The following is a 27,370-nucleotide window of genomic DNA, read 5'->3' as shown; positions in this document are numbered from 1 at the left end:
TCGCTTAAAGAATAATTTTCTGAAGTTTGTCCCAATAATTAGGAAACAGGTGAAGTGTTTCTAATGTACGTATCTATATAGATGGATAAATACGAGGCGTGTTTTCTAAGTAAGGTCCGTTTGAACATAAGTTCACAACGAACGGTTATTTCAAAAAAAGAAATGTATTTTCAGAATGTACATACTTTATTCTATTTTTCGACATAGTTGCCAAGTTTGTTCAAACACTTATCATACCTCTTAACCAATTTCAAAATACCCTTTTCATAAAAACTTGCCGCCTGCTCCGATAACCAAGAGTTCACTGCCGTTTTCACATCATCATCATTGTAACGGTTGCCACTGAGGTGTTATTTGAGGTGGAGAAATAGATGGTAATCACTCGGCGCAAGATCAGGACTGTAGGGTGGGTGGTCTAAAACTTCCCAGCCAAAACTGTCCAACAAATCGCGGATCTGACCTGCAGTGTTAAGTCTTGCATTGTCATGGAGAAGGACAATGCTCTTTGTCAGCATGCCGCGTTTGTTTGTTTTGAATCGCTCTGCGTAGCTTTCTCAGGGTTTGGCAATATGCTTCTACATTGATACTGGTTCCTCGTTGCATATAGTCGACCAACAAAACACCATGCCTATCCCAAAACACCGACGCCATGATTTCGCGCTGGGACAGTCTGTTTGGCCTTCACCTTTACAGGTGAGTGTGTGTGTGTGTCTCCATTCCATGCTCTGTTGCTTTGATTCGAGCATGATATGCGAAAACCATGTTTCGTCTCCAGTTACGATCTGACTCAAGAAGCCGTCACCTTCTTCGTGATAACGAGTCAAGAAATTCATCGCACACTCAAATCTTTGGCTTTTGTGGTCCTCTGTTAGGAGTTTCGGGACCCAACGGGAGCACAGTTTCCTAAACTTTAGGTGTTTAGAAACAATTTTGTAAAACACTGATCTCGGCACTTCAGAAAATTCGTTTGAGAGACCTGCTATTTTGAAGCGCCTGTTCTCACGAACACTCGCTTCAACTAAAGACACCAAATCGTCTGTAATCGAAGAAGGACGACCGGAAGGGTCCTCATCATGGACGATGTAACGGACATTTTTGAATTCTCGTACCCACTTAGGCACTTTTGCTTGCCTCATAACAGTATCACCGTACACTTCGCAAATCTGTCGATGAATTTCTGCAGCAGACAGGTTTCTTGCTGACAAAAAACGTATCACTGAGCGAACCTCACACGCGGCGGGCGACTTAATGCACCTATCGTCTTAAACATTGTGAAAGCACAGATCACAACCATACAGGTCAGCTAGAGCTGAAACTGAGCAGTTGTTCCCGAGACATGCCAGTACACGACGCACACACTCGTTGCGGTATGCGCGCGAACTACTAGTGTCTACAACAAAACGGACCTTACTTAAAAAACACGTCTCGTATATAAAATTAGAACAGCTAACTGGAAACGTTTCCAGTAAGTTATTACATAATTACACTTTTCAAATGTCATTTTTAAATTCTGCTATTGTATCTGCGCTTCTCATAACACTGCGTTCTCACTTTCGATGTAAACAAGTTTCTACAGGTTAGGCGCAAAAGCAAGGTTATTAGCTTTTCTCTAAATATAATTCATGATTTTGATGCACGGCAGTGGAAAAGATTAAGTTGCAAGGGTGTTCACATTGCCTCTGAAGGCACATTCAAATTGCCAAGATTTATGTTTTCTAAATGCACCTTATGCGAACTACCTGTGTTTTGGTAAATGAGTTACCAGAGAACATTTGTTCTTAAACCGTCTATCACAATAATTGCAATGAAATGGTGTTTCTCCGCTGTGTCGAAAAATATGAATATTCAAAGTACCCTTGTTATTAAATGTTCGGTCACATATGTCACATTTATATGGCTTTTCATTTGTATGAATTCGCACATGAACATCACGATTGTTTTTATTAAAGAACAACTTATTGCAGTAAACACATGAAAAACGCCTTGATCCAGTATGGATAATCATATGTCTTTTAAGATACTGATGGTGTGAGAATTTCTTTCCACAGACCACACAAAAACATGACTTTTCACCATTATGCAATACCATATGCTTTCTCAAGTCATTTCTTACAAAAAAATATTTTGAGCAGAAGTCACAAATATATTGTTTCCTGAACTTTCCACCGTGATACAGCTGCTTATGTTTCCACAAATATTCGCTATTTGGAAATGCTTTTCCACATTCGTTACACTTCTTTGACTTCACTTGCGTGTGTATTGTCTTGTGAACTCTTAGTAGCGATTTATTTTTAAATCCCTTCCCACATGTTTCACACTGGTGGTTTTTATATTTCGTATGTACGGACATATGATTTATTAAGTATTGTTTAACAGGGAAAGACTTCCCACAGTCATCACAAATGAACTTATCAGTTGAATGTATTTTTTCATGTGTTCTAAGATTAGAAACGTGTGCAAAAGACCTCGGACATGAGGTACACTTATAAATCATTATCTTCTCAGAATGTTTCCGCTTTTCGTGCTGCGTAAGTTCGCTGCGCATAGCAAAAGATGATTCACACTTCGTACAATGATGATGCTTCTCTCCCGTGTGGGTCATTTTATGCCTTTTTAAATGACCTGTTTGACTAAATCTTTTTCCACATTCCTCACATTTAAAGCGTTTCTCTCCGAAATGAAATCGTAAATGAGTGACAATATGAGCTCGATCAGAGAACCCTTTTCCACATTCATTACAAATGTAAGGTTTCACATGCAAATGAATGTTTTTGTGTCTCCAAAACGCTCCTGAATCAGAAAATGCTTTTCCACACACTTGGCACTTGAAAGGTTTTTCTCCCGTGTGAATTCGAATATGAGTTCTCAAGTAACTCAGTTGTCGGAAGGTCTTGTCACAGTAAAAACAATAAAACTGCGTCTTTCCCGAACGGTACTGTATGCATGTTTGATAACTCTGAAGACTGGAAGTACCAGTGAACGATTTCGAAGAGAAAGCATAGTTATCCGTGTCTATCTTTTCAAAATGTCTCAGCTTTTCATGCCATTTGAGTTCTGCCCCCATGGCAAAAGATAATCCACACTTCGTACACTGATATGGCTTTTCTCCTGTGTGAGTCATTTTATGTCTTTTAAGACCAGGTTTTGAAGGGAATCTCATTCCACACTCTTGACATTTGAATGGTTTTACTCCTAAATGTATTCGTATATGAGTGTAAATACCTACTCGATTACAAAACTGCTTGCCACATTCATTACATACATAAGGTTTAAGATTCAAATGAATATTTTTATGCTTTTCTAAATCTTTTGAATCAGAAAATGCTTTTTCACAAACAGAACATTGAAAGCACTTTTTTGGTAAGTGGTTTGCTATATGTGCTTTGAACAAATCTGCCTTGAAGAATGTTTTATAACAATAAGAACAAAAGAACGACTTGTTCTGAGGACTATACCACATATGTGAACGTAAACTATATATAGCAGGGAACGTGGCACCATAAGAACTGCAATGGTACGATTCTTGAAAACTAAAGAAATTTTCATTCGATATTGTGACTGCCGCCAATGTTCCTAGTGAAGACTGTCCTGTACAGAACTGTTTATGACCTCCTATTTTCTCAGAAATGCTTTTATTGCAGTTCTCTAAGGATGTCAAGTTACCAAAATAAATACAGTTTCTTTCTTCCATACCTGAGCAATGAATGGATTTATATTTTTCTTCCATCGCCTTCTGCGGAAAGGGCACATTTGGCACTGAAGTAGACTTTGTACCATAACTGAAACAACGAAAGATGACACGTTAATTATAATTTTATATACGTCACAATTAGCTAAAACCGTAATTTGAAACCACAATAGTAGATTGTTTATTACGAAACACTAGACAAAAATTTGTGCTAAAAGACCAAATAAACGTGTTCCGCGCTAGTCACCTATCAGGTGCGTTTTTGATGTACGGAAACGCGGGTTTAATTCGGTCGAAGATCATTAAGCTCATTAAAGTTGTTAAAATTTCAAAAACATGTAGGTCCACGTCTCACATAGCTACACAGTGCTGGAAAGTCCGATTGATTGATCGATCGAGGTTTAATGGGTACGTCAGTTGCCAGACTATTTGTCTCCGGCAGAATCAACACGGTTGCCTTAAGGGGATCTGATACCTCTTCGCTTAGGTTTCTAACTCTCCATTTGATAACATGTAAAATTTAATATGGTAATTTCTAACAAAGTATTGCAGGTAATGACATGAAATTTTTAATAGAAGTACACAAGACCCACATAAATCCAACAACGGTATTCAATTTACGTTACATGCGTTAGATTAATTGCAATATATTCTTCAGTAAGTTTGGCAACAGAGAATAAAATGTATGCTGCAGAGGGGAGAGGGCTGACCATCTGTTTGCTTGTTAGCTGCTTTTAAAAGAACGCTCTTACCAGAAAAATCACGTTGTGATTCCCACTTCTCAGTGGTTAGAATGGTCTGGACTGTAAGAGCCCAAAACCACTTCTTTCTTCCTTTCACGGTTTGTTTGTTTCTTCCACCCCCTGCAGTCACAAGAAGACAACTTGTTTGGGAAAGCATTTTGAATTAGTAGCAAAAAGCAAAACTGAATGACACCACGGAAGGATTAAAGGGAGGGGCGGTCACTCCCTCCGAGAACATTTGAATACTTTGAATAATCGGAGTAAGAAACTAGAAATTGCGTAATCTAATAAGAAAAGTTTGTTGAAGTATACAGATCAAGACACATTTCAAGTGTTACAGTATTGTACTCTCCTCCTCTTCCCTCCCAATTCCCTTCTGAAGAAGTTTTCTTTTGTTTCTCTGTTCCATATTAGCCTTTACACTTACACTTTCACTATCCAGTATTGATTTTGACCATACCATCTGCACTGCAAGGCGAGTATGCTTTACGAGTCCTTCCTGCCCCCTTTTTTAAAAATTGCTAATTATATAAAAAAAATATCGAAAATTTATCTTAACGATAAAGACTTATATGCAATCTTAAAATAAACTCGCCGCCTGTCGCGTATGCTAGCGATCTAATATATACGAATAGATGAAAAGTTAGTTTGAAGCCTTATGTATTGTTTTTCTGTAAATAAGTCCGAATTCATATTTGTTTCTATTGTTGCATCGACAAAAGTGAGTGCATCGTTTTGGTCTCGTTGGTCTTTGCGAGGTCCCTAAAGATGCAAGGCCGTGGGCAGTCGCCCACCACTTGAAACGCCTCTACACTAGAGGTCTGCACGTGCTCGGGTCTACAAAGCATGCATCACTTCAGGCCCGGGAGGGGTTCGGGCAGTAGCGTCATTTCAGATTTGGCTTGGGGGGCAAGACCCCTTGATATATATAAAATTTCGCGTTTTTCACTAACTTACTACTTTTCTATTGATAAAATATATATAAATCTCAAACTCAGAGGGGCAAATGCCCCTCCCTGCCACCTAAATGACGCCCCTGGGTTCGGGCTGTGAATTTTTAAATATACAACCATATTTCTCGGACTTTTTCTGGCATAACTTCGTAAATATTGTGTAAACGATACAAATGCACCTTTCTTTCTGGAGTACTTCTGCAAAATCAAACCTCGAATTGCCATAAATAAAAATACAATTTTGAATTAATAATTAAGTTTCTGTAATTCGGACTTATTTCGGGCTCGTTTGATTATCATAGAGCTCAGCCCGGGCTTGGGCCTAAATACTAAGACATATTTCGGACTGGGTCGGGCCTCACATTGTAAATTCACGGGCCGGGCCCGGGCTGAAAATTCCGGCCCGTGCAGACCTCTGCTCTGCACCCGCACACATTCCTTCCTAGTCCAGAAAATCTCCTCCCCTCCGCATCGTCAATAATGGTAAATTTGTTCCTTGTATATTTGCTTATTATTGTAAGAGAGGTTCAAACCAGAACTCTAAAATTTGTTCGTTCTCTGGGCTAATGTGAGTAATGCAAATTAAGAAAGATATGCGTAATATACACATGTCAGAAAAACTTGATACCAATTTGAATATACCTTGTACGTAATGTTTATTGTAGAAATAATAAACTTATGCAAATATATCGAGACATCTGAAATTTAATGTTAAATAGTGGCGAGTGAGCCAGAAGGGGCGTGCACTATTCAGTTAGTCAAAGAACTCGTAGCTTGAAAACTACTTTTTAAACCAATATTGAATTAGACAAATTTGTAAAAAGTAAGATAACCATAGTTGGAAATAGTGTGTGTATTTTTTTAAGAGGAAACCCAGAAGTACATTCTCGATAAAATAATAATAATAATAATCAGTGGCGTATTTAGGGGGCTTCCGAGCTTAAGCCCCCCTGGAATCTTACTTACTATAGTAAAGTATATGATATCTTGCAGAATTTTCACATTTTCAGGCAAAGCCCACCAAAATTTAGCAAAGCCCCCCGAAACAAAATCGTAAATAAGCCACTGATAATAATAATAATAATAATAATAATAATAATAATAATAATAATAATAATAATAATAATAATAATCTTCCTCACTTCAATCATAGGTTGATGGGGAAGAAGGAAATTTTAAAACTTTTCTCTCCCCTGGGAGAGTTGTTTTATAATTTGATAAGGTCTCTTCTTCGTTACTGCATCTATCCTTGGTCGGGCCGCGGTGGCTCAGTGGTAGACCGTTCACCTCTAGTGCATGGCGTTCTTATTTCGATCTCAGCTTGCACCAAGTAAACTTTGTGGAGGACAAACACCATGTGTGGGGGTTTTCTCGGGGTTCTTCCGTTTCCTTCCACTTTCTGCATTCCACCATTTCCTTCATTTCTCAACATCACTAGCTCCTTTAACCTACCAGGCATAACTGTGGGACGTAAAGCTTATAGATTTTTCTATTCTTGGTCTTCCACTTCCTGGTTTTTCTTGTGTCTTTTCCTCTATCTATACGGTGTCCGATCTGAGTGTCGAATAATATAGGTAAGCATTTCTTTCTTCTCTTTCCTATTATCTTCATGATCTGTCGTCCTTTACTAGCTTCCTTTAGTACGTCTTCATTCCTTCCCTTATTATTATTATTATCATTATTAATCTTTCTACGGGTACATCTCGCTTTTGTGGCAAGATTCGCCCATTCTAAGGTTTTAAACTTTCGCTCTTGATTATAAAAATTCATTATACATTATAAAAGTCTATACAAAGAAATGTATACGTCTACATCTTATAAATAGTATACACACATTCTACCATTATAAAAATAGTATACATCTTACAAAAATAAATTATCAACGAAATACCTCACTACTGTCAAACAACATTTGTACTGTGTATATATTTATATTAATTATATAGACTCTCATGTCTTTTAATCACATGGCTACCCAGCTTGCCTCACGACGATGGGAAGACGCCAATATAATTTGAGTATTCTAGCAGGGAATCGAACCTAGAACCAGACGATCAGGAGTCGAACGCTCCAACCATTAGACTATGAAACCCCATTGAATGACTATAAGGTTAAAATTCAAATGATTCTACAACAATTATCAACGAAATATTTCACTACATTTCTAACACTAACGACATTTATACTGTTGATACATTTATATTAATTACTTTATGAAAACGAAACTATATATATGAAATTAAAACGATCCTACAAAAAGCATTTTTTTCCAACAAAATACCTTACTATTGTCAAACAACATTTATACTCTGTGTACATATTTATATTAATTACATTATAGAAAAGAATAGAATGATTATATGCTTGAAGTTAACTCATCCAAAAAGCAATTATCAATAAAATATCTTAATATTGTACACTGATTACATGTACTGTACACTTTGTATATTATCAATACACTAATGTCTGAAAATTGAATAAAAATATTGTATGTATGAAATTATTACATTGACCCCACAAAACCAATTTTTGCCAAGTCGAATACCATCTTTCAAAGACATTACTTTTAGTTTTATTACAAAGTAGAGCATTTATAGCATTTTATACGAGAACAATATAGAACTTCCTATTATGATAAAGTACATTTAACACAAATACGTTATTTAGATACAATATTTTTGTTCGTTCCAAATTTTTAATACAAGCTACTGCTGCTGTTGTCTGTTACATTTACTGTCTTCGAGTTTATTTTTGTTTGTCGAATCTAACACTGAGGTTCACGACGGAGAGGAAGTGACTGTTCCAACCGAGAATCAACAATTCCAGGGAGTATGACTGCTATTTCTATAGACAGCCGACAAAAGGGCAAAGCTGGCCAAAATAAGTTTTTGAAAAAAAGGAAAAAAAGAAAGAAAATTAGAAAGAAAGGATCAGAGGCGACATTGGTTTTTAGCCTGAAGCGTTCATAAATCACTACCACGTGTCGCGAAGACTAGTAGGGCTAGAGGTTCCGAGGGCTCTCAATTCCTTCAAAAAGATCTATCCATATACTATATACAACATAGTTGCCAAACTTACCGAAGAATATATTACAATTAATCTAACGCATGTAACGTAAATTGGAGACCGTGGTTGGATTTATATGGGTCTTGCGTATTTGTATTAAAAATTTCAAGTCATTACCTGCAATACTTTGTTAGAAATTACCGTATTAAATTTTACTTGTTATGAAATGGAGAGTTAGAAACCTAAGCGAAGAGGTATCAGATCCCCTTAAATGAAATTTAAAAACCAATGTATCAAAATAGAAGAATGATGCAAAAGAGAAGTAAAAGTCTTTGAGATAATACAAGAAAATAACAAATATATAATAATAACACTAAACAGTAATGACTGTAACAATAAAAATAGTGAAAACAATAGAACATCAGAAATCAACGTTTGAGGCGAACCTCTCCACGTGTGCCACGTCCACTCAGTATTCCTCAGGTTGTTTTCTACCATAACAAATTTCGAAGAAAGGTAAAGTGGCTTGTGAGGAAATGGAAACTGTCCTTTTCAGGGAAAGGATGTATCAATGAGTTGGTGTACATACTGGCTAAGTTTTAGGCAGGTCATATAAGAAGTGGCGAAGGGTTGGAGTTCGCCAAAGAAAAACACACACACACAAAAAAAAAGTGGGGTTTCGGGGAGTTAGCCAGCTGATGCGACTTTGGTTGAAATTTGTTTTTTTTTTTTTTTTTTTTTTGCAGGAAACGATCTTTTTGGGTTAAACGTCGGACTGGGTTGCCCAATTCCTCCAAATTACTCGACGACAGAATACTTAATAACAACTTGAATTACCTCCTTTCAGTCTACATTAAATCTCTTCGGTGATATGATTTTGATCTCTTATTATTGATCCTAGATATTTCAAAATATCCACTTTGTCGATAGTATTATTAAATATTTTGACGTAACCATAGTTTGCTGTATTACGAACCCGGCAAAGTACCATGTATTTACTTTTCTCTGCATTTAGTTCTAAACCTGTGTCCCTACAACAGTTTAATAAGGCCTCTGCATTTCTTTCTATTATTCTCCTATCACCCATTATCAGATTTATATCAGCATATGTCATAACCTGATGAACATTTAGCTGTAGGTCCTGGGTTGTTATCTTTGATTTTCCTTTTGCCATATTCCAGAACAAATTCTTGTTTCAGGCCATTCTTCATATAAAAGTTCGGGGACAAGGATTTTTTATTCGGATTTCACTTTGGGATTCATTTCAACACATCTTAATTAATCTAACTAGCTTTCTTAACTCACTTATAATAGTGCCGGGATTTTAACATCATTCGTGTGTACGAAATGACTTAACATTGTTGTCTTCCGTAAGTCTACGTTTAAAAAATACAGAGGTACAAAACTACTTTAATCGTACAAACAAGAATTCATTGTTTTACTCGTATGAATATATAATAATCTGAATTCGTTTTCAGGTTTACTGTCTTCAAGTTTGGTGTTTTCTACATAAAAAGTTTTCTTTCGAAATTTTCAGAATAAAGACAATAAATGTTATATATTTCGTACTGATCGTTTGATATTGTTCTTTCTTCTTTTTTTTTTAAAAAAAATATAAATGCATTCCAATTTATCCTGGATATTTGCGTGCATGATAGTTCTTAACTGACATGACTGGTAGTATAATAAGTGACTAATTCACATGTTGAAGTGGACCACTGTCCAAACACGAATAGTGAAGCATAATCTGAATCTTCGTTACGTGGGACTAGTAATAACAAGAAATTTGCAAGGTAGAGTGTTCTCGAGTTTTACTCTGTTGCAAAACAGCACAACTACTTGGCACATGAGACAGTAATCGGGGACTGAACCTCAAGATGTCAGGTTTCCAATTCTAACAATAATAATTGAAATAACACATCTATAGATACAGATACAAAAATGATCGTACATAATTCAATATATATAATTTAATATTATATATATATATATATATACGAAATTTTACTCACTGTAGTAAATAATAAGATAAATATTACAATAACACTGATTGCTACAACTAGCGTTTATTCAGATGCATTTACAGAATAAAAGAACAATAATAATAATAACAGCAATAATAATATCATCGCTTTTGCCGGATATCAGTTCGTCTTGGTAGACAAATGAAGGGCTTGCTGAACCAACTTCTTAATTAGTTTAACTGAGATGGTCGTGTGTTGGGTGAGAGGTCATTTTATGCAAGGATAGTGGATGAGATGAATTTACTACAGTAATATTTCGACGAAAAGAACTTGTATTGTCATGATGAACATTTCATGGTTGCAATCATAGAATAAGTAGGAAGGTTGTTGAAAGCGTAAAACTTAAGAGAAGTGTGAATCGATGCAAATAACGTCTATTGGCAACTTTCCGAAAGGGACAGCCTTCTGTAGTATGGAATCACATAATTTGATAGTTTAAGATTATGATCGTTTAAGATCCATATACAGGAATTTTAAATACGTTGTAAAAACGGTACGCTAATTCTTCATATAAGTCTGATAGAGCTACACTGCTGTCTGTATTTTCGGGTAGACCTGAGAAATCATCTGTATATAGATGATACTTATAATATTGTAAGACAGAAGGAATCTCTTTAAAGTAGAGACCAAATAGGAGCGAGCCATGGACGCTTGATTGAGGGACGCCATTAGAGAGATTCTGCAGTGGCTGTTGTAATATTTGAGTCCATTTATTTCGTAAGATTTTGTATATTTTAAAACTGTCATTATCCAGTACTGGTTATCTTTAAGATATTTCATGTACTGTTTACCAGAGGAATCGTGTTTAGCCATTAAATTTAGAATTTCTTTACTTATCCATCGGAAGAAGGTTGCAATACTTTCCGTTTAATGAACGGGGAATTCTTATCTATAAGGTAACCAAGAAAGTTCTGTCGCTTTTTGTGGAGGTATGTGTTTTTGTGTTGGCTCTCACACCGTGAGTTGAATGTAAATGGAGATATGGCGAAAGTCAGTTGTTGGTGTGGGTATATCCAAAACACTGCCTGGTAGTGGCAGTTTAGTTACACCGCGAACTTGCGCAAGGACAGAGTGAACATAGGACCTTCACAGAGCAACATAAGGGCGTGTATGTTGTACAAGTTCAAACTGTGGTCAAACGCCACTGCTGCGGGCGGAAGATATGCGAGACCTTTGGTGAAGATGTCGTGACTACGCGGACAGTACAGCGGTGGTTTAAAAAATATAAGGACGGTGACCAAACACTCGAAGATGCACCACATGCCGGAAGACCAACACATCTACGAATTGAAGTTCATTAGTCAGCAATTAAGGCGAACAGTGGCCACACATGTGAGGAACTGGCGAATCACCTCAAGCCTGCGAATCACCAGTTTACATTGCCTAAAAAGTAGACATCAAGTGGCTGGACAAATCTTGTGGTTTTGGGTCGTATGACCTTAATACAAATGTTCTTGTCATGTAGCATGTCAAGCACATCACTTGCGATGAAAATAGTTTCATCTGACCATTTTAGAATTCGAATATGGGAGCAAATCATCTTTTACATCAGGAATGGACACTTCTTTTAACCATTGCATCGACGACGACATTGAAGGGAGTGTGTCGTGCTGTTCTTTTACTTTTGGGACCAAAGATTCCATTAGGCACTTGGAAACATATAAACAAGTGAGTCTCTAGGTTCACTAGGAAGAAGTGGATTTGGATGGTGTATAAATGTGCAACCTAAGCCACGGACTGAATGCCGTACTATGTTTTCCCCTTGTTCGGAAAGAGTTCTACTTGTTGTTTCTTGTTGAAACCGAGATTGATCAGTGTTAAATGTGTAGTCGGGATTGCACGGTTTTGCGTGATAATGGCATTAACATAATTTAAAAACATGTGGGCCTTATGAAGCAAGTCAGCTTCATGTTGCAAGTTTGCCTTGTCACGAATTGTTATCCTTCTCGAATGGATCCGATAGTTTTGCTTAAATTTGAAGATAAAGGCATGTGAACCATGGAATGAGCGGTTGAATTTCTTCGCTACTGTTACCACCCACGCTCACAAATTATAATCATGCACAGTAAGACCTTACCCTCCGATAGGTTTTGAACGTTTTCAGTACTTCTTTGCTGATTTGTTTCATGGCTTAGGGACGAGGCTTAGGCAGTTTACAGAACTTTAAAGCCTTATACATAAAAGTGCGAGGGTATTTGAACTTTTTAATGGTTGCCTTAATATAGTTTTTATACGTGCCTTTCCCTTGCAACAAACGTACAATAAGTCTGACTGTTTTCGTATTTTGTGATAACGGCGTGTGTTATTAGTGTGGGCTTTCTCGTAAGTGGAGAAGTCTTCGTATTCAACTCACGGTTTGTGGGCCAATTGAACACAGACCTCCACAAAATGCGACAGAACTTTCCTAGTTACCTTTATACTACTACTACTACTACTACTACTACTACTACTACTACTACTACTACTACTACTACTAAAAGTAATAGTAATAATAATAATAATAATATAAATAATAATAATAATAATAATAATAATAATAATTCACATATTCATAATAATAACGCGCAATGATGATACCGAACAAGGTATGAGATATTAATGCAACTGTTTGCACTTACACATATATATCCCGCTACATAAGTGTATCTATTAATCTATCTGTGTTCCGAATCCGCAATGTAGCCGTTGTTGCAGGGTCGTGGGGACAATTAAAGATTTCGTAACTAATTACGTAGTTGACCCTGCTGTATAAATCGGTAATACGGCGTGGATAAGCGTAACGCTACCACAGTTATTCTCGATCTCGAGTGACACCTATCACTGGTTATTAATTTTTGCGAATCAATTCTAACGTACTTTCTTGTAACAGATCTGTTACCTTTTGTGCCACAGCTTTTTCTATACTGTTTTTAGGTTCTGGTGCCGTCGTTTCTGTGGTTTTGAAGACACGCAGGATTTTATGCAGTGGTGCAACTCGAAGACAGTTCTTGTTATTCTCTAGACAACTGCAATTACACACAAACACCATTAGAACTGCTGCGGTGCAGGAAAACGTGATCAAATTTCCACATTATGTAACATGGGACTACTTTCTACGGTGACTCTAACGCGTGCCCTTTTCCGGGTGACCTCTATATCAAGCCCGTTTCTCCTAGGATATGAATACTATGGTTTACTCCCTAATGCAGTTTGTACCTTCCTCAGTCTTGTACACTTCTCCAAGATATAATTGCACGCCCAAATTTTTCTAAGTCCCTTAAGATTGTAAGTTTGGCAACGTCGCAGTCGACGTGATGGTAGGGGAAGTGAAAAGAAAAAATAACGAGACTTCCCAACACAGCTCACATTTTGCTGTTTGAAATACTCAGTTCTCTTTTTATAACTTAATATAATGATACATTTAGAACATCATGGTACTTGGTAAATGCAGAACATTTGGTTGTAAGTAAAGCACAAACGCTTTTCCACCACAATATTCGTTAAAAAAGGGGGGTTAAGAAATTCGTTCTCTATTCATACAACAGGAATGGCATTTCATAGTTGTTTCGATAGCCATGCGAGCTAAGTTCTTACTTTCTGTGGGATTTAGTACTTTTGAACCTGGTTCGAGTCCCATTCGATGCTCTTATTTTTTTCATTTTCTAATTTTTCATTTATTTTTGCTGTACACTTTTATAGTATCCAAAATTATAATTACAAAATTACACTTTTATAATTTATCCAAAAATAAGGTGTACAGGTGTAAAACCTTTTCTATATATCCCATTGTGATTCCTTCTGAGTGCAAATTACTTCTTGCATCGATCCGTACGATTTTCGTAACCCTCAAAATAAATCCGGAGTTCTAGTGTCCAGAAGATCACTATCAGCCCTAATACCTCCTTCATCACTACCAGAACGCAGTTCATATTATTATTATTACTATTATTATTATTATTATTTTACGCTTCTTTAGCGTGGGAGACCCGGCGGGACCTCATGTGGTTCGGGACTTACGTTAAGCTGTAGGTTCATATCTCATATAGCCTCACTGCTGAAAGGGGCGCTAAACTCAAAAACAAATATATTATTATACGCGTCTTTGGTGTGGGAGACCCGGGTTCGATTCCCGGCGGGAGTTCATGTGGTTCGGAGCCTAAGTTAAACAGTAGGTTCTCGTTCTCGTACGTTCTCATATAGTCTCGCTGCTGAAAGGGACCCTAAACTCAAAATATATTATTATTATTATTATTATTATTATTATAAGTAGGAAATAGAAAAAAGTTGAAGGGTACTAAATTTGGTGAGACATTGTATTTCCTCCCAGTTTGTTGTTACACCCTGGGGTCGTAACTCGTGGGGGGCATCGGGTAACTGCCACTTCCAGAGAAGCTCCCCGCCGTTCGATGGAGGCCCATGTTAAGACAATTTTTTTTACTCCATATGCGATTCGAAGATGAAATTATAAATGAAGCATCAAACAGATTCACTACATTATATAAACAAAACAGCACACAAAAGGTAAATAAAACAAAAATGAGTCTGGGGTCCATTCAGTAAGAATGTTTACTATTAGATGCCCTAGAAATAATATGTATTAGTATGGCTTTGAGATTTGTTAATATTGTCCCCTTAATTAATTTGTCATGTACGAAACGGGCTCAGGGGCTCAACTAATGGAACCGCAGACCTTGTCATGCGGGACGGCCCACACTCTCCGGGGTCCATAAAGAGTAAGATGGAAAGAGGGGTCCAAGAATTAGAAAAACAACTTCTCTATGGGACCCTAATACACGTCTTAATGCTTGCCCCTCCCCCGAAAAAATCTAATTTACATTGCTAGTTACACCTATGGACTGTATGTTGTTATCTTGGTGTATCAGAACCATTTTAGATAGGTTTTCCCGACGATCTCACATTTTTTACTTAAACGTCTTAATAACTCAATACTCTCACATTTGCTAGATTCTATCTCACAAGAATGCTTTCAGCTTCATGAAGCATTGGTCATCATCTTACCCTGAACAATCTCATGAGAATTTTGCGAGTGGAGATGAGGTGTTTTCTCTACGGCTTTGAAATCGGTATGTTTCAGGTTCCAAGTAGTAGTTTTGTCAACTGCTAGAGCAGCTCGGCTCCCGGTTCAGTCACCACCGAACCGAACTGAGCCGAGCCAACAGCTAATCCAACCGTGCCGGCTCGAGCAGATGGTTCATTCCAACTGAGCCGGCTCGAGCCAATGGCTTACCTGAGTTGAGCCGAACAGAGCTGATGGCTCACCCCAACCGAGCAGGCTTGAGCCGATGAATCACGTGATTCTAGCTGAGCCGAGACGAACTGAGCATGTAGCTCATCTCAACCTACTCGGTTCTAGTCAATGGCTAACCTGAGCCGATGGGAACCGAGCCAATGGCTCATTCCAAACATCCCAACTCGAGCTGTTGGCTCAGTTGAACTGAGCCGGAGTTCAAGCTGCGCCGGTTGACACCACTATTTCCAACTTGATAAATTTTTGCATAGCTATCATAAAGAATTAATCGATTTAAGCAGCGTTTAGTAGTTTTCATCGGTTCAGGTGAGTAGGGCCATGGTTTTCATGCCCCTTCTTTGGTTATGACGCGAGTATTCTAAATCATATCCTTAACTTTAACAGTTTTCTGAGCATACAGAAAACTAACTGACAAAGGTGATAAATTTCCTTTTATCGTTTGTTGAAATCAAGGAACGCAAGATCGCCTAAAGTAGACCCGAGAAGCATACGTAGAAGGCAAGTATATAGTATATTCACCATTTGCCAACATTATTTTAGTATGAACAGCGATCGGAAAGTTACTTTTCAAAATGTAGCTCACTACAACTATTAGCTAGTTTTTCAGAAACGTATTCGCTACTTAAGCTCTTGTCACAAATACAGTTTACTTGGCATCATGCTTTATAATATATGTCATGGCATCTACATGCGTAACTGAACTTAAAAGTTTGATTAAAATATTACATAAAAGCTTTGTCTGTCAATTTGCATTTCACAGTAAAGTATGCATTTTGTCTTCTTTTTTTAAAGTATGTGTATATATATTACCCCTCCCTCCAAAAATGTATATGTTTTCGTTGCTAGAATGGCATGTAGGTCTATTTTAGGAGTCATTACTATCCTTTTGACCGATTATCAGTACGCCATTTTTTTTTTTTTTTTCAGAAAATTTTCTTGTAATATTGTTGCAAAATAATTGGAGATAGAAATCAGAAAACAATCATATTTTCTCCCTATCATCATATAAAAATTTACTAAAAATTGTGAGGAAATGTTGGAGTTAGAAAATATTTTTGCGTCCTGGAAAAGGTTTATTTGTAGCTTTAATGCAAAATTAGCTACACAATATAAAAATATGTAGCTCAGTTACAGATACAAGCTACAGGTTTTGACTTGTAGCGCCGCTACATCTAGAGCTACAAAATTTGTTGTAGCTAACTATTGTAGCTTCGCTACAAATAAGGCACTAGTTCCGACCCGACTATGGGTTATATAAGTAACAACTATCATCTAGTATAACTTGTGCCATATACTGTATATAAGAAAAAAGTTGACAAAGTATATAAGAAAAAGTTAACTCGATACATTTTAAAAGAAACAACCAACAGATTGAACTTTAGACAAGATATGTTACGTTTCTGTCAAATTATATTTCTATATCACCATTTTCTTTTAATGTGCCTATATTAGGCCTATTCAAAATTACCCTATATATATTCAAAAGTTTGGACTACCTTTTAGAAAATTCATTTCCGATAATTCATGAATCTTCACGCTTACGCTGTGAAGCATGAGAGAACATCAGCATGTCGTTGTTGCCCAAATTGATACTCATTAAATACTTTTACTGATATTTCCAACAGAACAGCAAAGTGCATAAACAGTAAAGAAAATGTGGGCTAATTGCTACTTGAATATTTTTTCTCCAATTAAAATCCTGCGGTGCTGTATGGATGCAAAACATGTGAAGTTTTATTTTCAATAATAAAAATCATCGTTCTTTTTAGTGTTTGTTTTTCAAATGTCCAATAAAAACCATGGCCCTACCCACCTGAATTGATAACAGCTACTGTACACTGCGTAAATCCATTAATTCTTTAAGATAGCTATACAAGAAATTTATCGAGTAGGAAATTTACACCTGACTTTACACAACATTGTTTTGTAACAATCCTCTTCACAGCCGAACCAAGGATGTCTTTAAGGAGAGATCAGATACAGGAAGACTCACTAAGCCGGACATACAGTCATTTCCATAAAAGCGACAACCGATGTAACCTCTAGCGACGAAACTCGGTCCATTTGAATGCGCTGAATGAAACGTGCCGACTCTAATTGTGCAATTGGTTTAAATTGATCGGCTCGCGGTTTGTTCACTACAAAGCCGAGCTCAGAAAGACCGCTCATATATCACGTCTACCGAGATGTGGCGAACTTCAACCGAGCCGAATCGAGAGGATGGTTTATCTGAGCCGAGTCGAACAGAGCGGATAGCTCATCGCAACCTAACCGGCTCTGTGGTGCGCATTACCGAGCTTTTATTGGGTAACTCTACTAGAAGGATATCACCCCAAAAATCCCACTAGATTTGTGTCAATTGTTGAGGAACCGTGCAGAAAGGTGAAAGATTTTTTTTTTTAATTAACTTCGCTGCACTGCACCTTCAATAATACTGAGAAAGAAAACATTGATGTTGCCCATGACAGTATTGCAAAATATCAAAACTTTTGGTGTACTATAGAAATTATAAGCATTTTGTATCAGAAGTTACAACATCCTCTGATGAAGTCTTGAAGATAAAAATGTGGAAGAGCATGAGGAAAATATTGACAAGGCAGGTTCCCAAATCTGAATGCTGAACACAATTGGCAGCGAGTTCAGTTTTTTTTTTTTTCTACGTGTACGTTTCCCCTCGAAGTTGAAACCTCGCACTGCGCAGGATCTAAGATATACTATATAGTGTTCAACTATGGCCTCAACTCACTTCCATTTCTCTTCAGACAAGCTTTTCTATAGGAAAATGTAAAAGAGATCTCACTTTTGAGCACATCATTTACATTTAAAAAGAGGATACAACCAGGTTTTAAAAAAATATAATTCAATGTATGGCTTACATCCATTATTTTGAACCTGAGACAAAACTGATTTGAAAACAATAGAGAACACACCTCATCTCCTCTCGTAAAATACTAAGTGTGAATTTTCGGAGTAAGGTGATGACCTAGGTATTATGTAACTAAGTGCATTCTTGTGCGATGCAATTGACTCAAGCAAGCGGTGATACTATTGAGAGCTATTAAGACTTTTAAGTGAAAAAAAAAAAAATGTGAGATCGTCGTGAAAGCCTATGTAAAATGATTCTGATACACCAAGACAACAATAAAATTTATACTGGGAAGAAATAAAATATCTCACCAAATTTAGTACCCTAAAACCTTTCTTCAATAGATTTTGAGTTTAGCGCCCTTTCAGCAGTGAGGCTATATGAGAAGTAAACCTACCACTTAACGTAGGCCCCGAACCACATGATCTCCCGCCGGGAATTCAACCCGGGTTTCTCATACCAAAGGCGCGTATAATAATATATATATATTTGATGTTGAGTTTAGTGCCCCTTTCAGCAGCGAGGCTATAGGAGGAGTGAATCTACAGCTTAACATAGACCCCGATCCACATGAGCTCCCGTCGCGAATCGAACACGGGTCTCTCACGCCTAAGAAGCGTATATAATAATAATAATAATAATAATAATAGTAATAATAATAATAATATCTGCGTTCTGGTAGTGATGAAGGAGGTATTAGGTTCGATAGTGATTTTCTGGACACTAGAACTCCGTATTATTTACAGGTTTACGAAAATCTAATGGATCGATGCAAGAAGTGATTTGCACTAAGGAGAAATCACATTTGACATATACAGAAAAGGTTTTACGGCTGTACACCTTCTTATTTTTGGATAAATTAGAAAGTAGTCAATTACCTCCCTGTAATATGTATACTATAAAAGTGTACGGGAAGAATAACTGAAAAATTTAAAAAAATAATAATAATAAAAGCATCGAGTGCGATTCAAACCAGGTTCACAGATTTTGCATCAACACAAAAAATAGACTACTTAACACGCATGGCTATCGGAACAACTAGTGAACGCTCCTTCAGTTGCATTGATAGAGAACGAACTCCTTAACTACCCTTGTTTTTATGACGATCTTTGTTTTTCGTCGAAAAGTGTGTGTGTTTTCTTTTTTTAAAAAGGGAAAAAGTTTGCTGCATTAATGCTAAGGTACTGTTTTGTACTGGAAGTATCGTTATTAGAAGTAACAAGAGAGGAACTGAGAATTTGAAACAGCAAACTATGGTCTGTGTTCAGAAGTCTTGTTTCTTTTTTCATTCCTTCTCCTCCTGTAGCTCAGAATGCGTCGCTGCCAAACTTACAATCTTAAGGGACTTAGAAAAAATCGGGCGTGCAATTATGTCTTGGAGAAGTGTACAATTACGTTTATTTACGGACCCCATAACTTCTAAGCTTTGGACCTCATATTTCCCTTATTTGGCAACACCGATACCCATCTTCTGCTTATTTTCTTTCACTTTTTAGTCAATCGTTTTAATGCTATAAATTGGTATACATTATATTTGAAAACATATAAGTTTGTGTTGGGGAGGCAACATTGCTTGTGTGCTACTACTGCCGTCTGCCATCTTCTTAGTCACGTGTCACCTTCAATAGGTATCAGGTTACATGCACACATTTTTCATTTTCTGCTTCTTCCGGGCATTTTTGGGGTATAACTGGCCACAGCGTCACCCGCTTACTGCCTGGTATATGTGTTACACGTAGTGGGCAAACAATGTATTTCTGTACCGAGTGATCATCACCACCATGATAAATGGCACATAATTAGTCAGGGCCTCAATTTTCATAAATATCTAGCTGTCCATTCCCTCAATATCTCCACTTTGTCGCGATGGAGTGGCTTGTGCGCTCTAATCATCCCAAGAGCTACGCCGGAGTTAGCTTCGCTATTAGAGGGCTTCCCATACCAGACAGGTTTTTAGGGGTAGGAGCCACACGAAGAGAGATACTATGGTACTGGGCAGCAGCTCTACCATTAACCACACTCAAGCTGAAGATAATTGACATCAGCAAGGCTCAGATGTGGACAAAAGGAGGCAGGGACAGGATGTTCTCTATGGCTGTTTCACTGCGAGGTGGAACAAACTGGGACACTACCACTTTTCTCAGTCCCTAGAAAACAACATGGAAAGAAAATTAGGAAAACGTAATGTTAGGAAACACAACACTACTGTTTCACAAAGCTTTGTCTCGGACAGTGGAGGAAAACAAAGCAGGGCTTCCTCGGTCATCATCAAACTAAACATCTAAAGGATAAGAACATGGAACGTGCGATCGCTTTACACTGTGGAAAATTGGAAAACTTGAAGAAAGAAATAGAACGCATGAGGACAGATATCTTGGGAATCAGCGAAGTTAAGTAACCTGATGGAAGAGACATGCGGAGTGGGGACTTCAGAATGATTTACTCAGGAGCTGTAAACGGTACAGTAAGAATCGGTTTCGTCTTGAATAAGAAGATAGGACAGAAAGTTACAGGCAGCTGGAGATACAATTAAAGGGTAGTACTGTTCAAGATAGCAACCGAACCGCGAAATATGATGATAATCCAAGTATATATGCTTACATCAAGCTACACAGATGAGAAAGTAGAAGAAACCTATGAGCAAATAGAGGTATTGATGAAAGTTAAAACAAGGACAATTTAATCGTCATGGGTGACTGCAACGCAGTAATCGGCGAAAGCAAATAAGAGAATGTAACTGGGAATTTCAGCCTAGGAGAAAGGAACGCGAGAGGCCCACGACTAGTAGTCCTGCGAAACCCATAATCTGATTGTAACAGACACACTCTTTACAAAACAAAGAAAGATATCAAACACATTACATACTGGTCCGACAAGCAATTAGAAATCAAGCGAAGAAAGGAAAGTCACCCACGTGCAAACGTTGACTCAGACCATAATTGAGTTTTGATGAAGAGCGAACTCCGACTGAAGAAGAAACGAGTGGTAGCACCAAACAAAAGTGGAACCCCCCCAAGCTAAGAAGATATGAAAACACGAAAAGAGAGTTCTCAACTGCGACACACAAGAGACTTCTAACGTAGCTTTAGCAGATGACGATATCAACTCGAAATGAGAATCCATGAAAGCAGGGATTACAAAAGCAACCGGCGAGCACATAGGAAGAGAAACGAGAACCCAACATAAACTCTGGATAAAAGCAGAAATATCGAGAATGATGGAGAGAAGAAGACAGTTAAAGATAACAAAGGGGAGTACAGAAAGTGCAGAAATCACATCAACAGAGATGTAAGAGGACCAGAGAAAATTGGATAACTTGTGCAAGCAAACTGAGGAAAATATAGTCAAAGGTAATACAGAAACGGCATATAGAAAGGTTAGAAAACAGTTTGGTGAGAAAAAGAAATACACCGCGCTAATAAGACGGGACATAATAGACAAGGACCTGAGGGTGCTAATAGAAGGGTAGCAGATAACAAGAAGATGGAAGGAATACACTGAAGAACTCGGCTCAGGAGATAGAGTGAAGGAAGAAGAGATAGAAAACACGAGGACGTCGATGAAAATGAATTGGGGCCATCAATTTTACAGTGCGAATTTGACAATGCTGCGGAGAAAATGCAACATGTTGAAGCCTCAGGGAAAGGCCAAATACCAAGGGAAGTTATTAAGAATCTTGCAATAGCAACAAAGAAGGAACTATTTAATCTTATTAAAGAAATGTACATTTCGGGAAAAATACCAAGCGACTTCGAGAAAAGTATATTGGTCTCTATCCCTAGAGCCTGTTTACCCGACATGATTGGACCCTCATATCAATTTGAACCGTCAGTGAACTGTTATCGCTTTCTTTAGTTGGTTGGTAACCACCTCCGTTTCTCTGCACTTCGTGTAAAGTATCAAAATTGGGATTTTCCAGTGTGAAAATGAGACATTGCACCAGTCAGCGATGGTGCGACTGGTTTGGGGAACATTCTAGCCCCATCAATATTCCATCAATATCCAGACATAAAACCTATCAACAAAGTGTTGGATATCATCAAACGGACCATTTGTGCCGAGCTCTCTTCTTTTGAAACAACTGCCAAATTATTGACGGCAATTGACGCTGCACGATTGCATATTCCTCCAGTGACTAGTTGGATTCCTGATAGAGTTGCTACACTTTCTCCTACTTGAGGAGGTCCAACACATTATTAGGATAGTATTTCATGACTTTTGGCACTTAACTCTGAATATGCTTATTATTAAAAATGAAACATCTTAACTTTGTTATTAGTACGGCGTTCGACTATTTTTACCTTGAGCATAAATGCTATATTTATAATATTGAAGTAAATAACTTGTCAGCAGTCTCTAAAAGAAAAGCGAATTGATCTTCACGCAGTGCAACACTCAGTTGTGCCAGTGATGATGGAAAAAAAACCTCTACGCTGCTTTCTCTAAACCTAAACACAAATGTTTTATAATATTCTACCCGCGGATTAAGTTGACCAGCGTTGACAAAATCCATCCTGATATTCCTCAAATCAGCTTCAGTATTTTTGATCGTTGTTTGATATAGCCGCGAGGCAGAAAGACACGCTAAACTAAAAGAAAAAAATCTGATTGCCTGCACCTCTGAATTCTTGAAAAACTTCATTGCTGTAAGGCAATGTATCAAATAAACGATACCTGGCCAAATAAAATATCCCTACAAACATCAGAAGTAATTTGCCCTTGGGAGTAATAATATAGACCAAAGAATATTACGGAATTGTGAAGTACGCCAGCATAAACCTACTGCTATGTTTAACGATAAGGAGTAAGCACACGCCTTTCAATGCGTCCATCATACATAATGGAGGCCTGTTGTTAATAACAGCAAAAAAGATGACTTCAGGTAATATTAATCTCTTCCAGTCATTGATGGTTCAAGTTTTATAGGACCACTACCATACCATACGTTTAGCCTTACCGCGTTGGTGAAGATGATCAGTTATTCATCTAACTACTGATGATACTCTACAACTAATTTACTACACTTCTAAACAAAAACAAAAAAAGATAGTGATCCCGATTAAATTTTGCATTACTTATGCCGCATTATCTTCATGATTGTTTTTTATAATTTTCTCCAATTTGAGTTTTCGCTCTTACCTAGGCGTAACACCGGTTCACTATTTCTCTACTCTGATGATTCTGACATTTGACTTGCTCATCTCGTTATATACAACAGAGAGGAAGGTAATGATACACTGGATTCAACTAACCGTATACTCACAAGTCCTCCTCTTCAAAATAGGAGATATTCATAGTGATACATAAATAATGGTTATACCAAAATGAAGCCTTGTTCATGCACATATTTTTAAACTAGGAAGCAACGATTGAAGTACACTAGGAACCACACAGTGTTGCCTCTGTCGTTTATTTTCAGTTTGTTTAGTTGGAGTAACTTGGAGACTATGGAGCAGAAAAAACAAATTTTCATTTCCATCGATAACTAATCGGATGAGGCCTATGTAAGGGTGAACTAGGGAAATCGCAGTTTTCATAAATTAACACTCTGAATTGGCAACCCTGATTATGTTTCAGTGCATCAAAAAGTGTGTTAAGAATCTGTCTACATTGCGCAATTCCTGAAAACAATGAAAAACAAACATTGAAACTATCATGATAAAAATTTTTCTTACATGCACCCGGCAACACTGCTATTCATTTCTACGAAGCAATTTAAAGCAAGAAGTATACAAAAAAAATTCTCGAACTATTCAAGACCTGGAAACGAACATTCGCAGTGCCACTGAGAAAATAAACACTTCTAATCTTCACAAAGTTGCTGCGAACCTGGTGAAACGTGTGAACCAGTGTTTGAATCAAAACAGGGGACACTACCAGCATGCGCTGTAGAGCTGGTAACTCATTTCTGATAGTAACAGTGTTGCTAGGTGCATGTAAGTAAACGTTTTATCATGATAATTTCATTGTTTGTTTTTCATTGTTTTCAGGAATTGCACAATGTAGACAGATCCTTAACACACCTTTCGATCCACTGAAACATCAGCAGTTGCCAATTCAGAGTGTTAATTTATGAAAACTACGATTTCCCTGTTCCACCTTACAGAGGCATCATCTGATTAGTTACCGGTGGAAATGAAAAATTCTGCTTTCTGCTCCATTCCAAGCTACTCCAACTAAACAAATTAAAACTTAACGACAGAACATCCATACGTATGAGTTGAGAGTCAATTTACGTTTTGCAAAAAAGATTTACACCTTCGGTTACATCTGGCAACATTGTGTGGTTCCTAGTGTACTTCAGTCATTGCTTCCAAGTTTAAAAATATATCCATGAACAAGGCTTATGCGGGTTACATTGTATATTGGACACCCTATATATATATATATTTCGAGTATTGCAAAATAACATCTCCTGGGACGTGACTCCTGCCACTGAGACAAGAAAAAGTTCTCTTCAACTTTCGGCTATCGGATGTAGTTTCGGATCTACAAGGTGCCGAAAGCGTGGGAAAATGACTTTCGGACGTCAATAGTTCGGAAACTATTCAACGTAAAGAGGGCGGGTAAAAAAATCACTGAAGAAGTCATACCTGCTGTATTGAATTTTGCATGTTTCACAATCCTACATGCACGCGCAAGGGATTCCCCAAAGGAACGTAGGGAGTACCGGATAATCTGCCAAATGAAAAGTGGTCTAAATGGATATGAATTGATAGAGTTTCTACCAGGTAACAATAATTCGTTTTTATTAAGTCCATATCTGGAACAAATACAAAATGGCGGACACCATGTCTGTTGTGTGTGGTTGCATAATCGCCAGGTACGGATGCTGACCAACTGTGACGTTCTGAGTATTAAGTGTGGCGAATTTGAACTCAAATGCTCTAAAAAGACATCTGGAGTGTCGGTAGAGAACAACAGATGAAGCAGGGTGATTCACATGTGTGGAAACAGTTAACGAAAAATGCCCCGAAATGTAACATGAGTTCAAAGCGTCGGAAATGTAAGGATTAGCGTCAAGAACATGAAAGCCATTGCCAATTCACCAATAATATTCCCTCAAACCGATGCAATATGATGTGCACGGTTGCATACCAGTAAGGATGCAACAACTAAGGCCAAGTTGAAATTGTGCAAGGGGACCCACTACGAAACTGGGTAAACTAAATAAGTGCCACTAGTGGTATTGCATGATCGATATTAAAATGTGACCAATGTGTGTGCTGATATCGACATGCAGCGAATTGACAAATATCAATATATCCCACTACTGCTGGCACACCGTTCCACGTGCGAAAAGTAGGAAAATTACTCGGGTCTTGAATCTGAGGCCGTGGGCTCCCAGTAGGATTGGAAACTGCTACTACGCGAGCGAAAGCTAGCGCTCTAGCCGTGAAGCTTCGAGGGAGCCTCACTTTATCTGTATTAATTTCTTTTAGGAGTACCCACTTTGTTTGGCAAGCGTTCTTGTACAGGCTCCCGACATGCTCGTGTGTTTCATTTTGTTACTCCTACTGCACAGTTGTAAACAATCAGAGCTTTAAGACGTTTCTTCCTATTTTTCATGTCCTTTTATTTTCCATATGTATGGTGTTCCAGCTGTGGTGTTAAATGTGCCAAATCGGTTCATTTTCGTCTTTGTCTTGGCATGTGCACGTGTGTAAGATACAAATTTCAGGAGCTCTTTTCCTATATTTCGAGTACGTCATATGTCCCAGAAGACGTGGGACATGAAACAAGTGTGTTATTTTCACGCTCCATCAGAATTTGAACTATGGATTAAGATATTTCTCTTCATATGTGTCGACTGTGGGACAATGTCCCAAACAAAGAGGGACATTGATACAATCGTGTTCTAGTTACGTTCTAAGAAAAAGTGAACCAGATGTAATAGCAGAATGTACAACGTTATTTTAATGGTTTTCACACTTGGGACGGTGTCCCAGCATTAGTGGGACATGTTGACATTTGCCCATTAGCTACATATTGATATCAACACACATTGGCCACATTTCAATATCGATCATGCGATCCCACTAGTGACATTCATTTAGTTTATCCAGTTTCTTAGTGAATCCCCCTGCACAATTTCAACTTGGCCTCAGTTGTTGCATCTTTATTTGTATGCAACCGTGCACATCATATTGCATCGGATCGATGGAATATTATTGGTGAATTGGCAATGGCTTTCATGTTCTTGATGCTATTCCTTACATTTCGGACGCTTTGAACTCATGTTTACTTAGTATGAGTGCATCTCTGGGCATTTTTCGTTAACTGTTTCCACACATGTGAATCACCCTGCCTCATCTGTTGTGCTCCACCGACACTCCAGATGTTTTTTTAGAGCATTTGAGTACAAATTCGCCACACTTAATACTCAGAATGTCACTGTTGCCCAGCATCCGTACCTGGCGATTATGCAACCACACACAACAGACATGGTGTCCGCCATTTTGTATTTGTTTCAGATATCGACTTAATACAAAAGAGTTGTTGTTATCTGGTAGAAACCCTATCAATTCATATTCATTTAGACCACTTTTCATTTGGCAGATTATCCGGTACTCCTTACGTTCCTTTGGGGAATCCCTTGTGCGTGCATGGTAGGATTGTGAAACATGCAAAATTCAATACAGCAGGTATGACTTCTTCAGTGATTTTTTTACCCGCCCTCTTTACGTTGGATAGTTTCCGAACTATTGACGTCCGAAAGTCATTTTCCCACGCTTTCGGCACCTTGTAATCCGAAACTATGTCCGATAGCCGAAAGTTCAAGAGAACATTTCTTCTTGTCTCAGTGGCAGGAGTTATGTCCCAAGAGTAGTAACACTTATTT

General features: G+C 37.8%; 1 protein-coding gene across 2 annotated transcripts in view; it reads right to left on the bottom strand.

Annotated features, from left to right (window-relative positions):
* Positions 1–1,391: 1,391 nt before the first annotated feature.
* LOC145690434 (uncharacterized) overlaps positions 1,392–27,370 on the bottom strand; it is a 56,093-nt gene continuing 30,114 nt past the window's right edge. For both annotated transcript variants that reach the window (XM_081765309.1, XM_081765308.1), the window contains exon 3: positions 1,392–3,779. In XM_081765309.1, the coding sequence (XP_081621435.1) occupies positions 1,736–3,779 (2,044 nt within the window). In that variant the 3' untranslated portion in view covers positions 1,392–1,735. The remainder of the gene's footprint in view (positions 3,780–27,370) is intronic.

The sequence above is a fragment of the Thermobia domestica genome, chromosome 7, assembly GCF_964235325.1.
Source record: "Thermobia domestica chromosome 7, izTheDome1.hap1.1, whole genome shotgun sequence".
Lineage (NCBI taxonomy): Eukaryota > Metazoa > Arthropoda > Insecta > Zygentoma > Lepismatidae > Thermobia > Thermobia domestica.
Note: the sequence above shows the minus strand (reverse complement) of the source record. Positions and strands in the feature narration are given on the sequence as shown.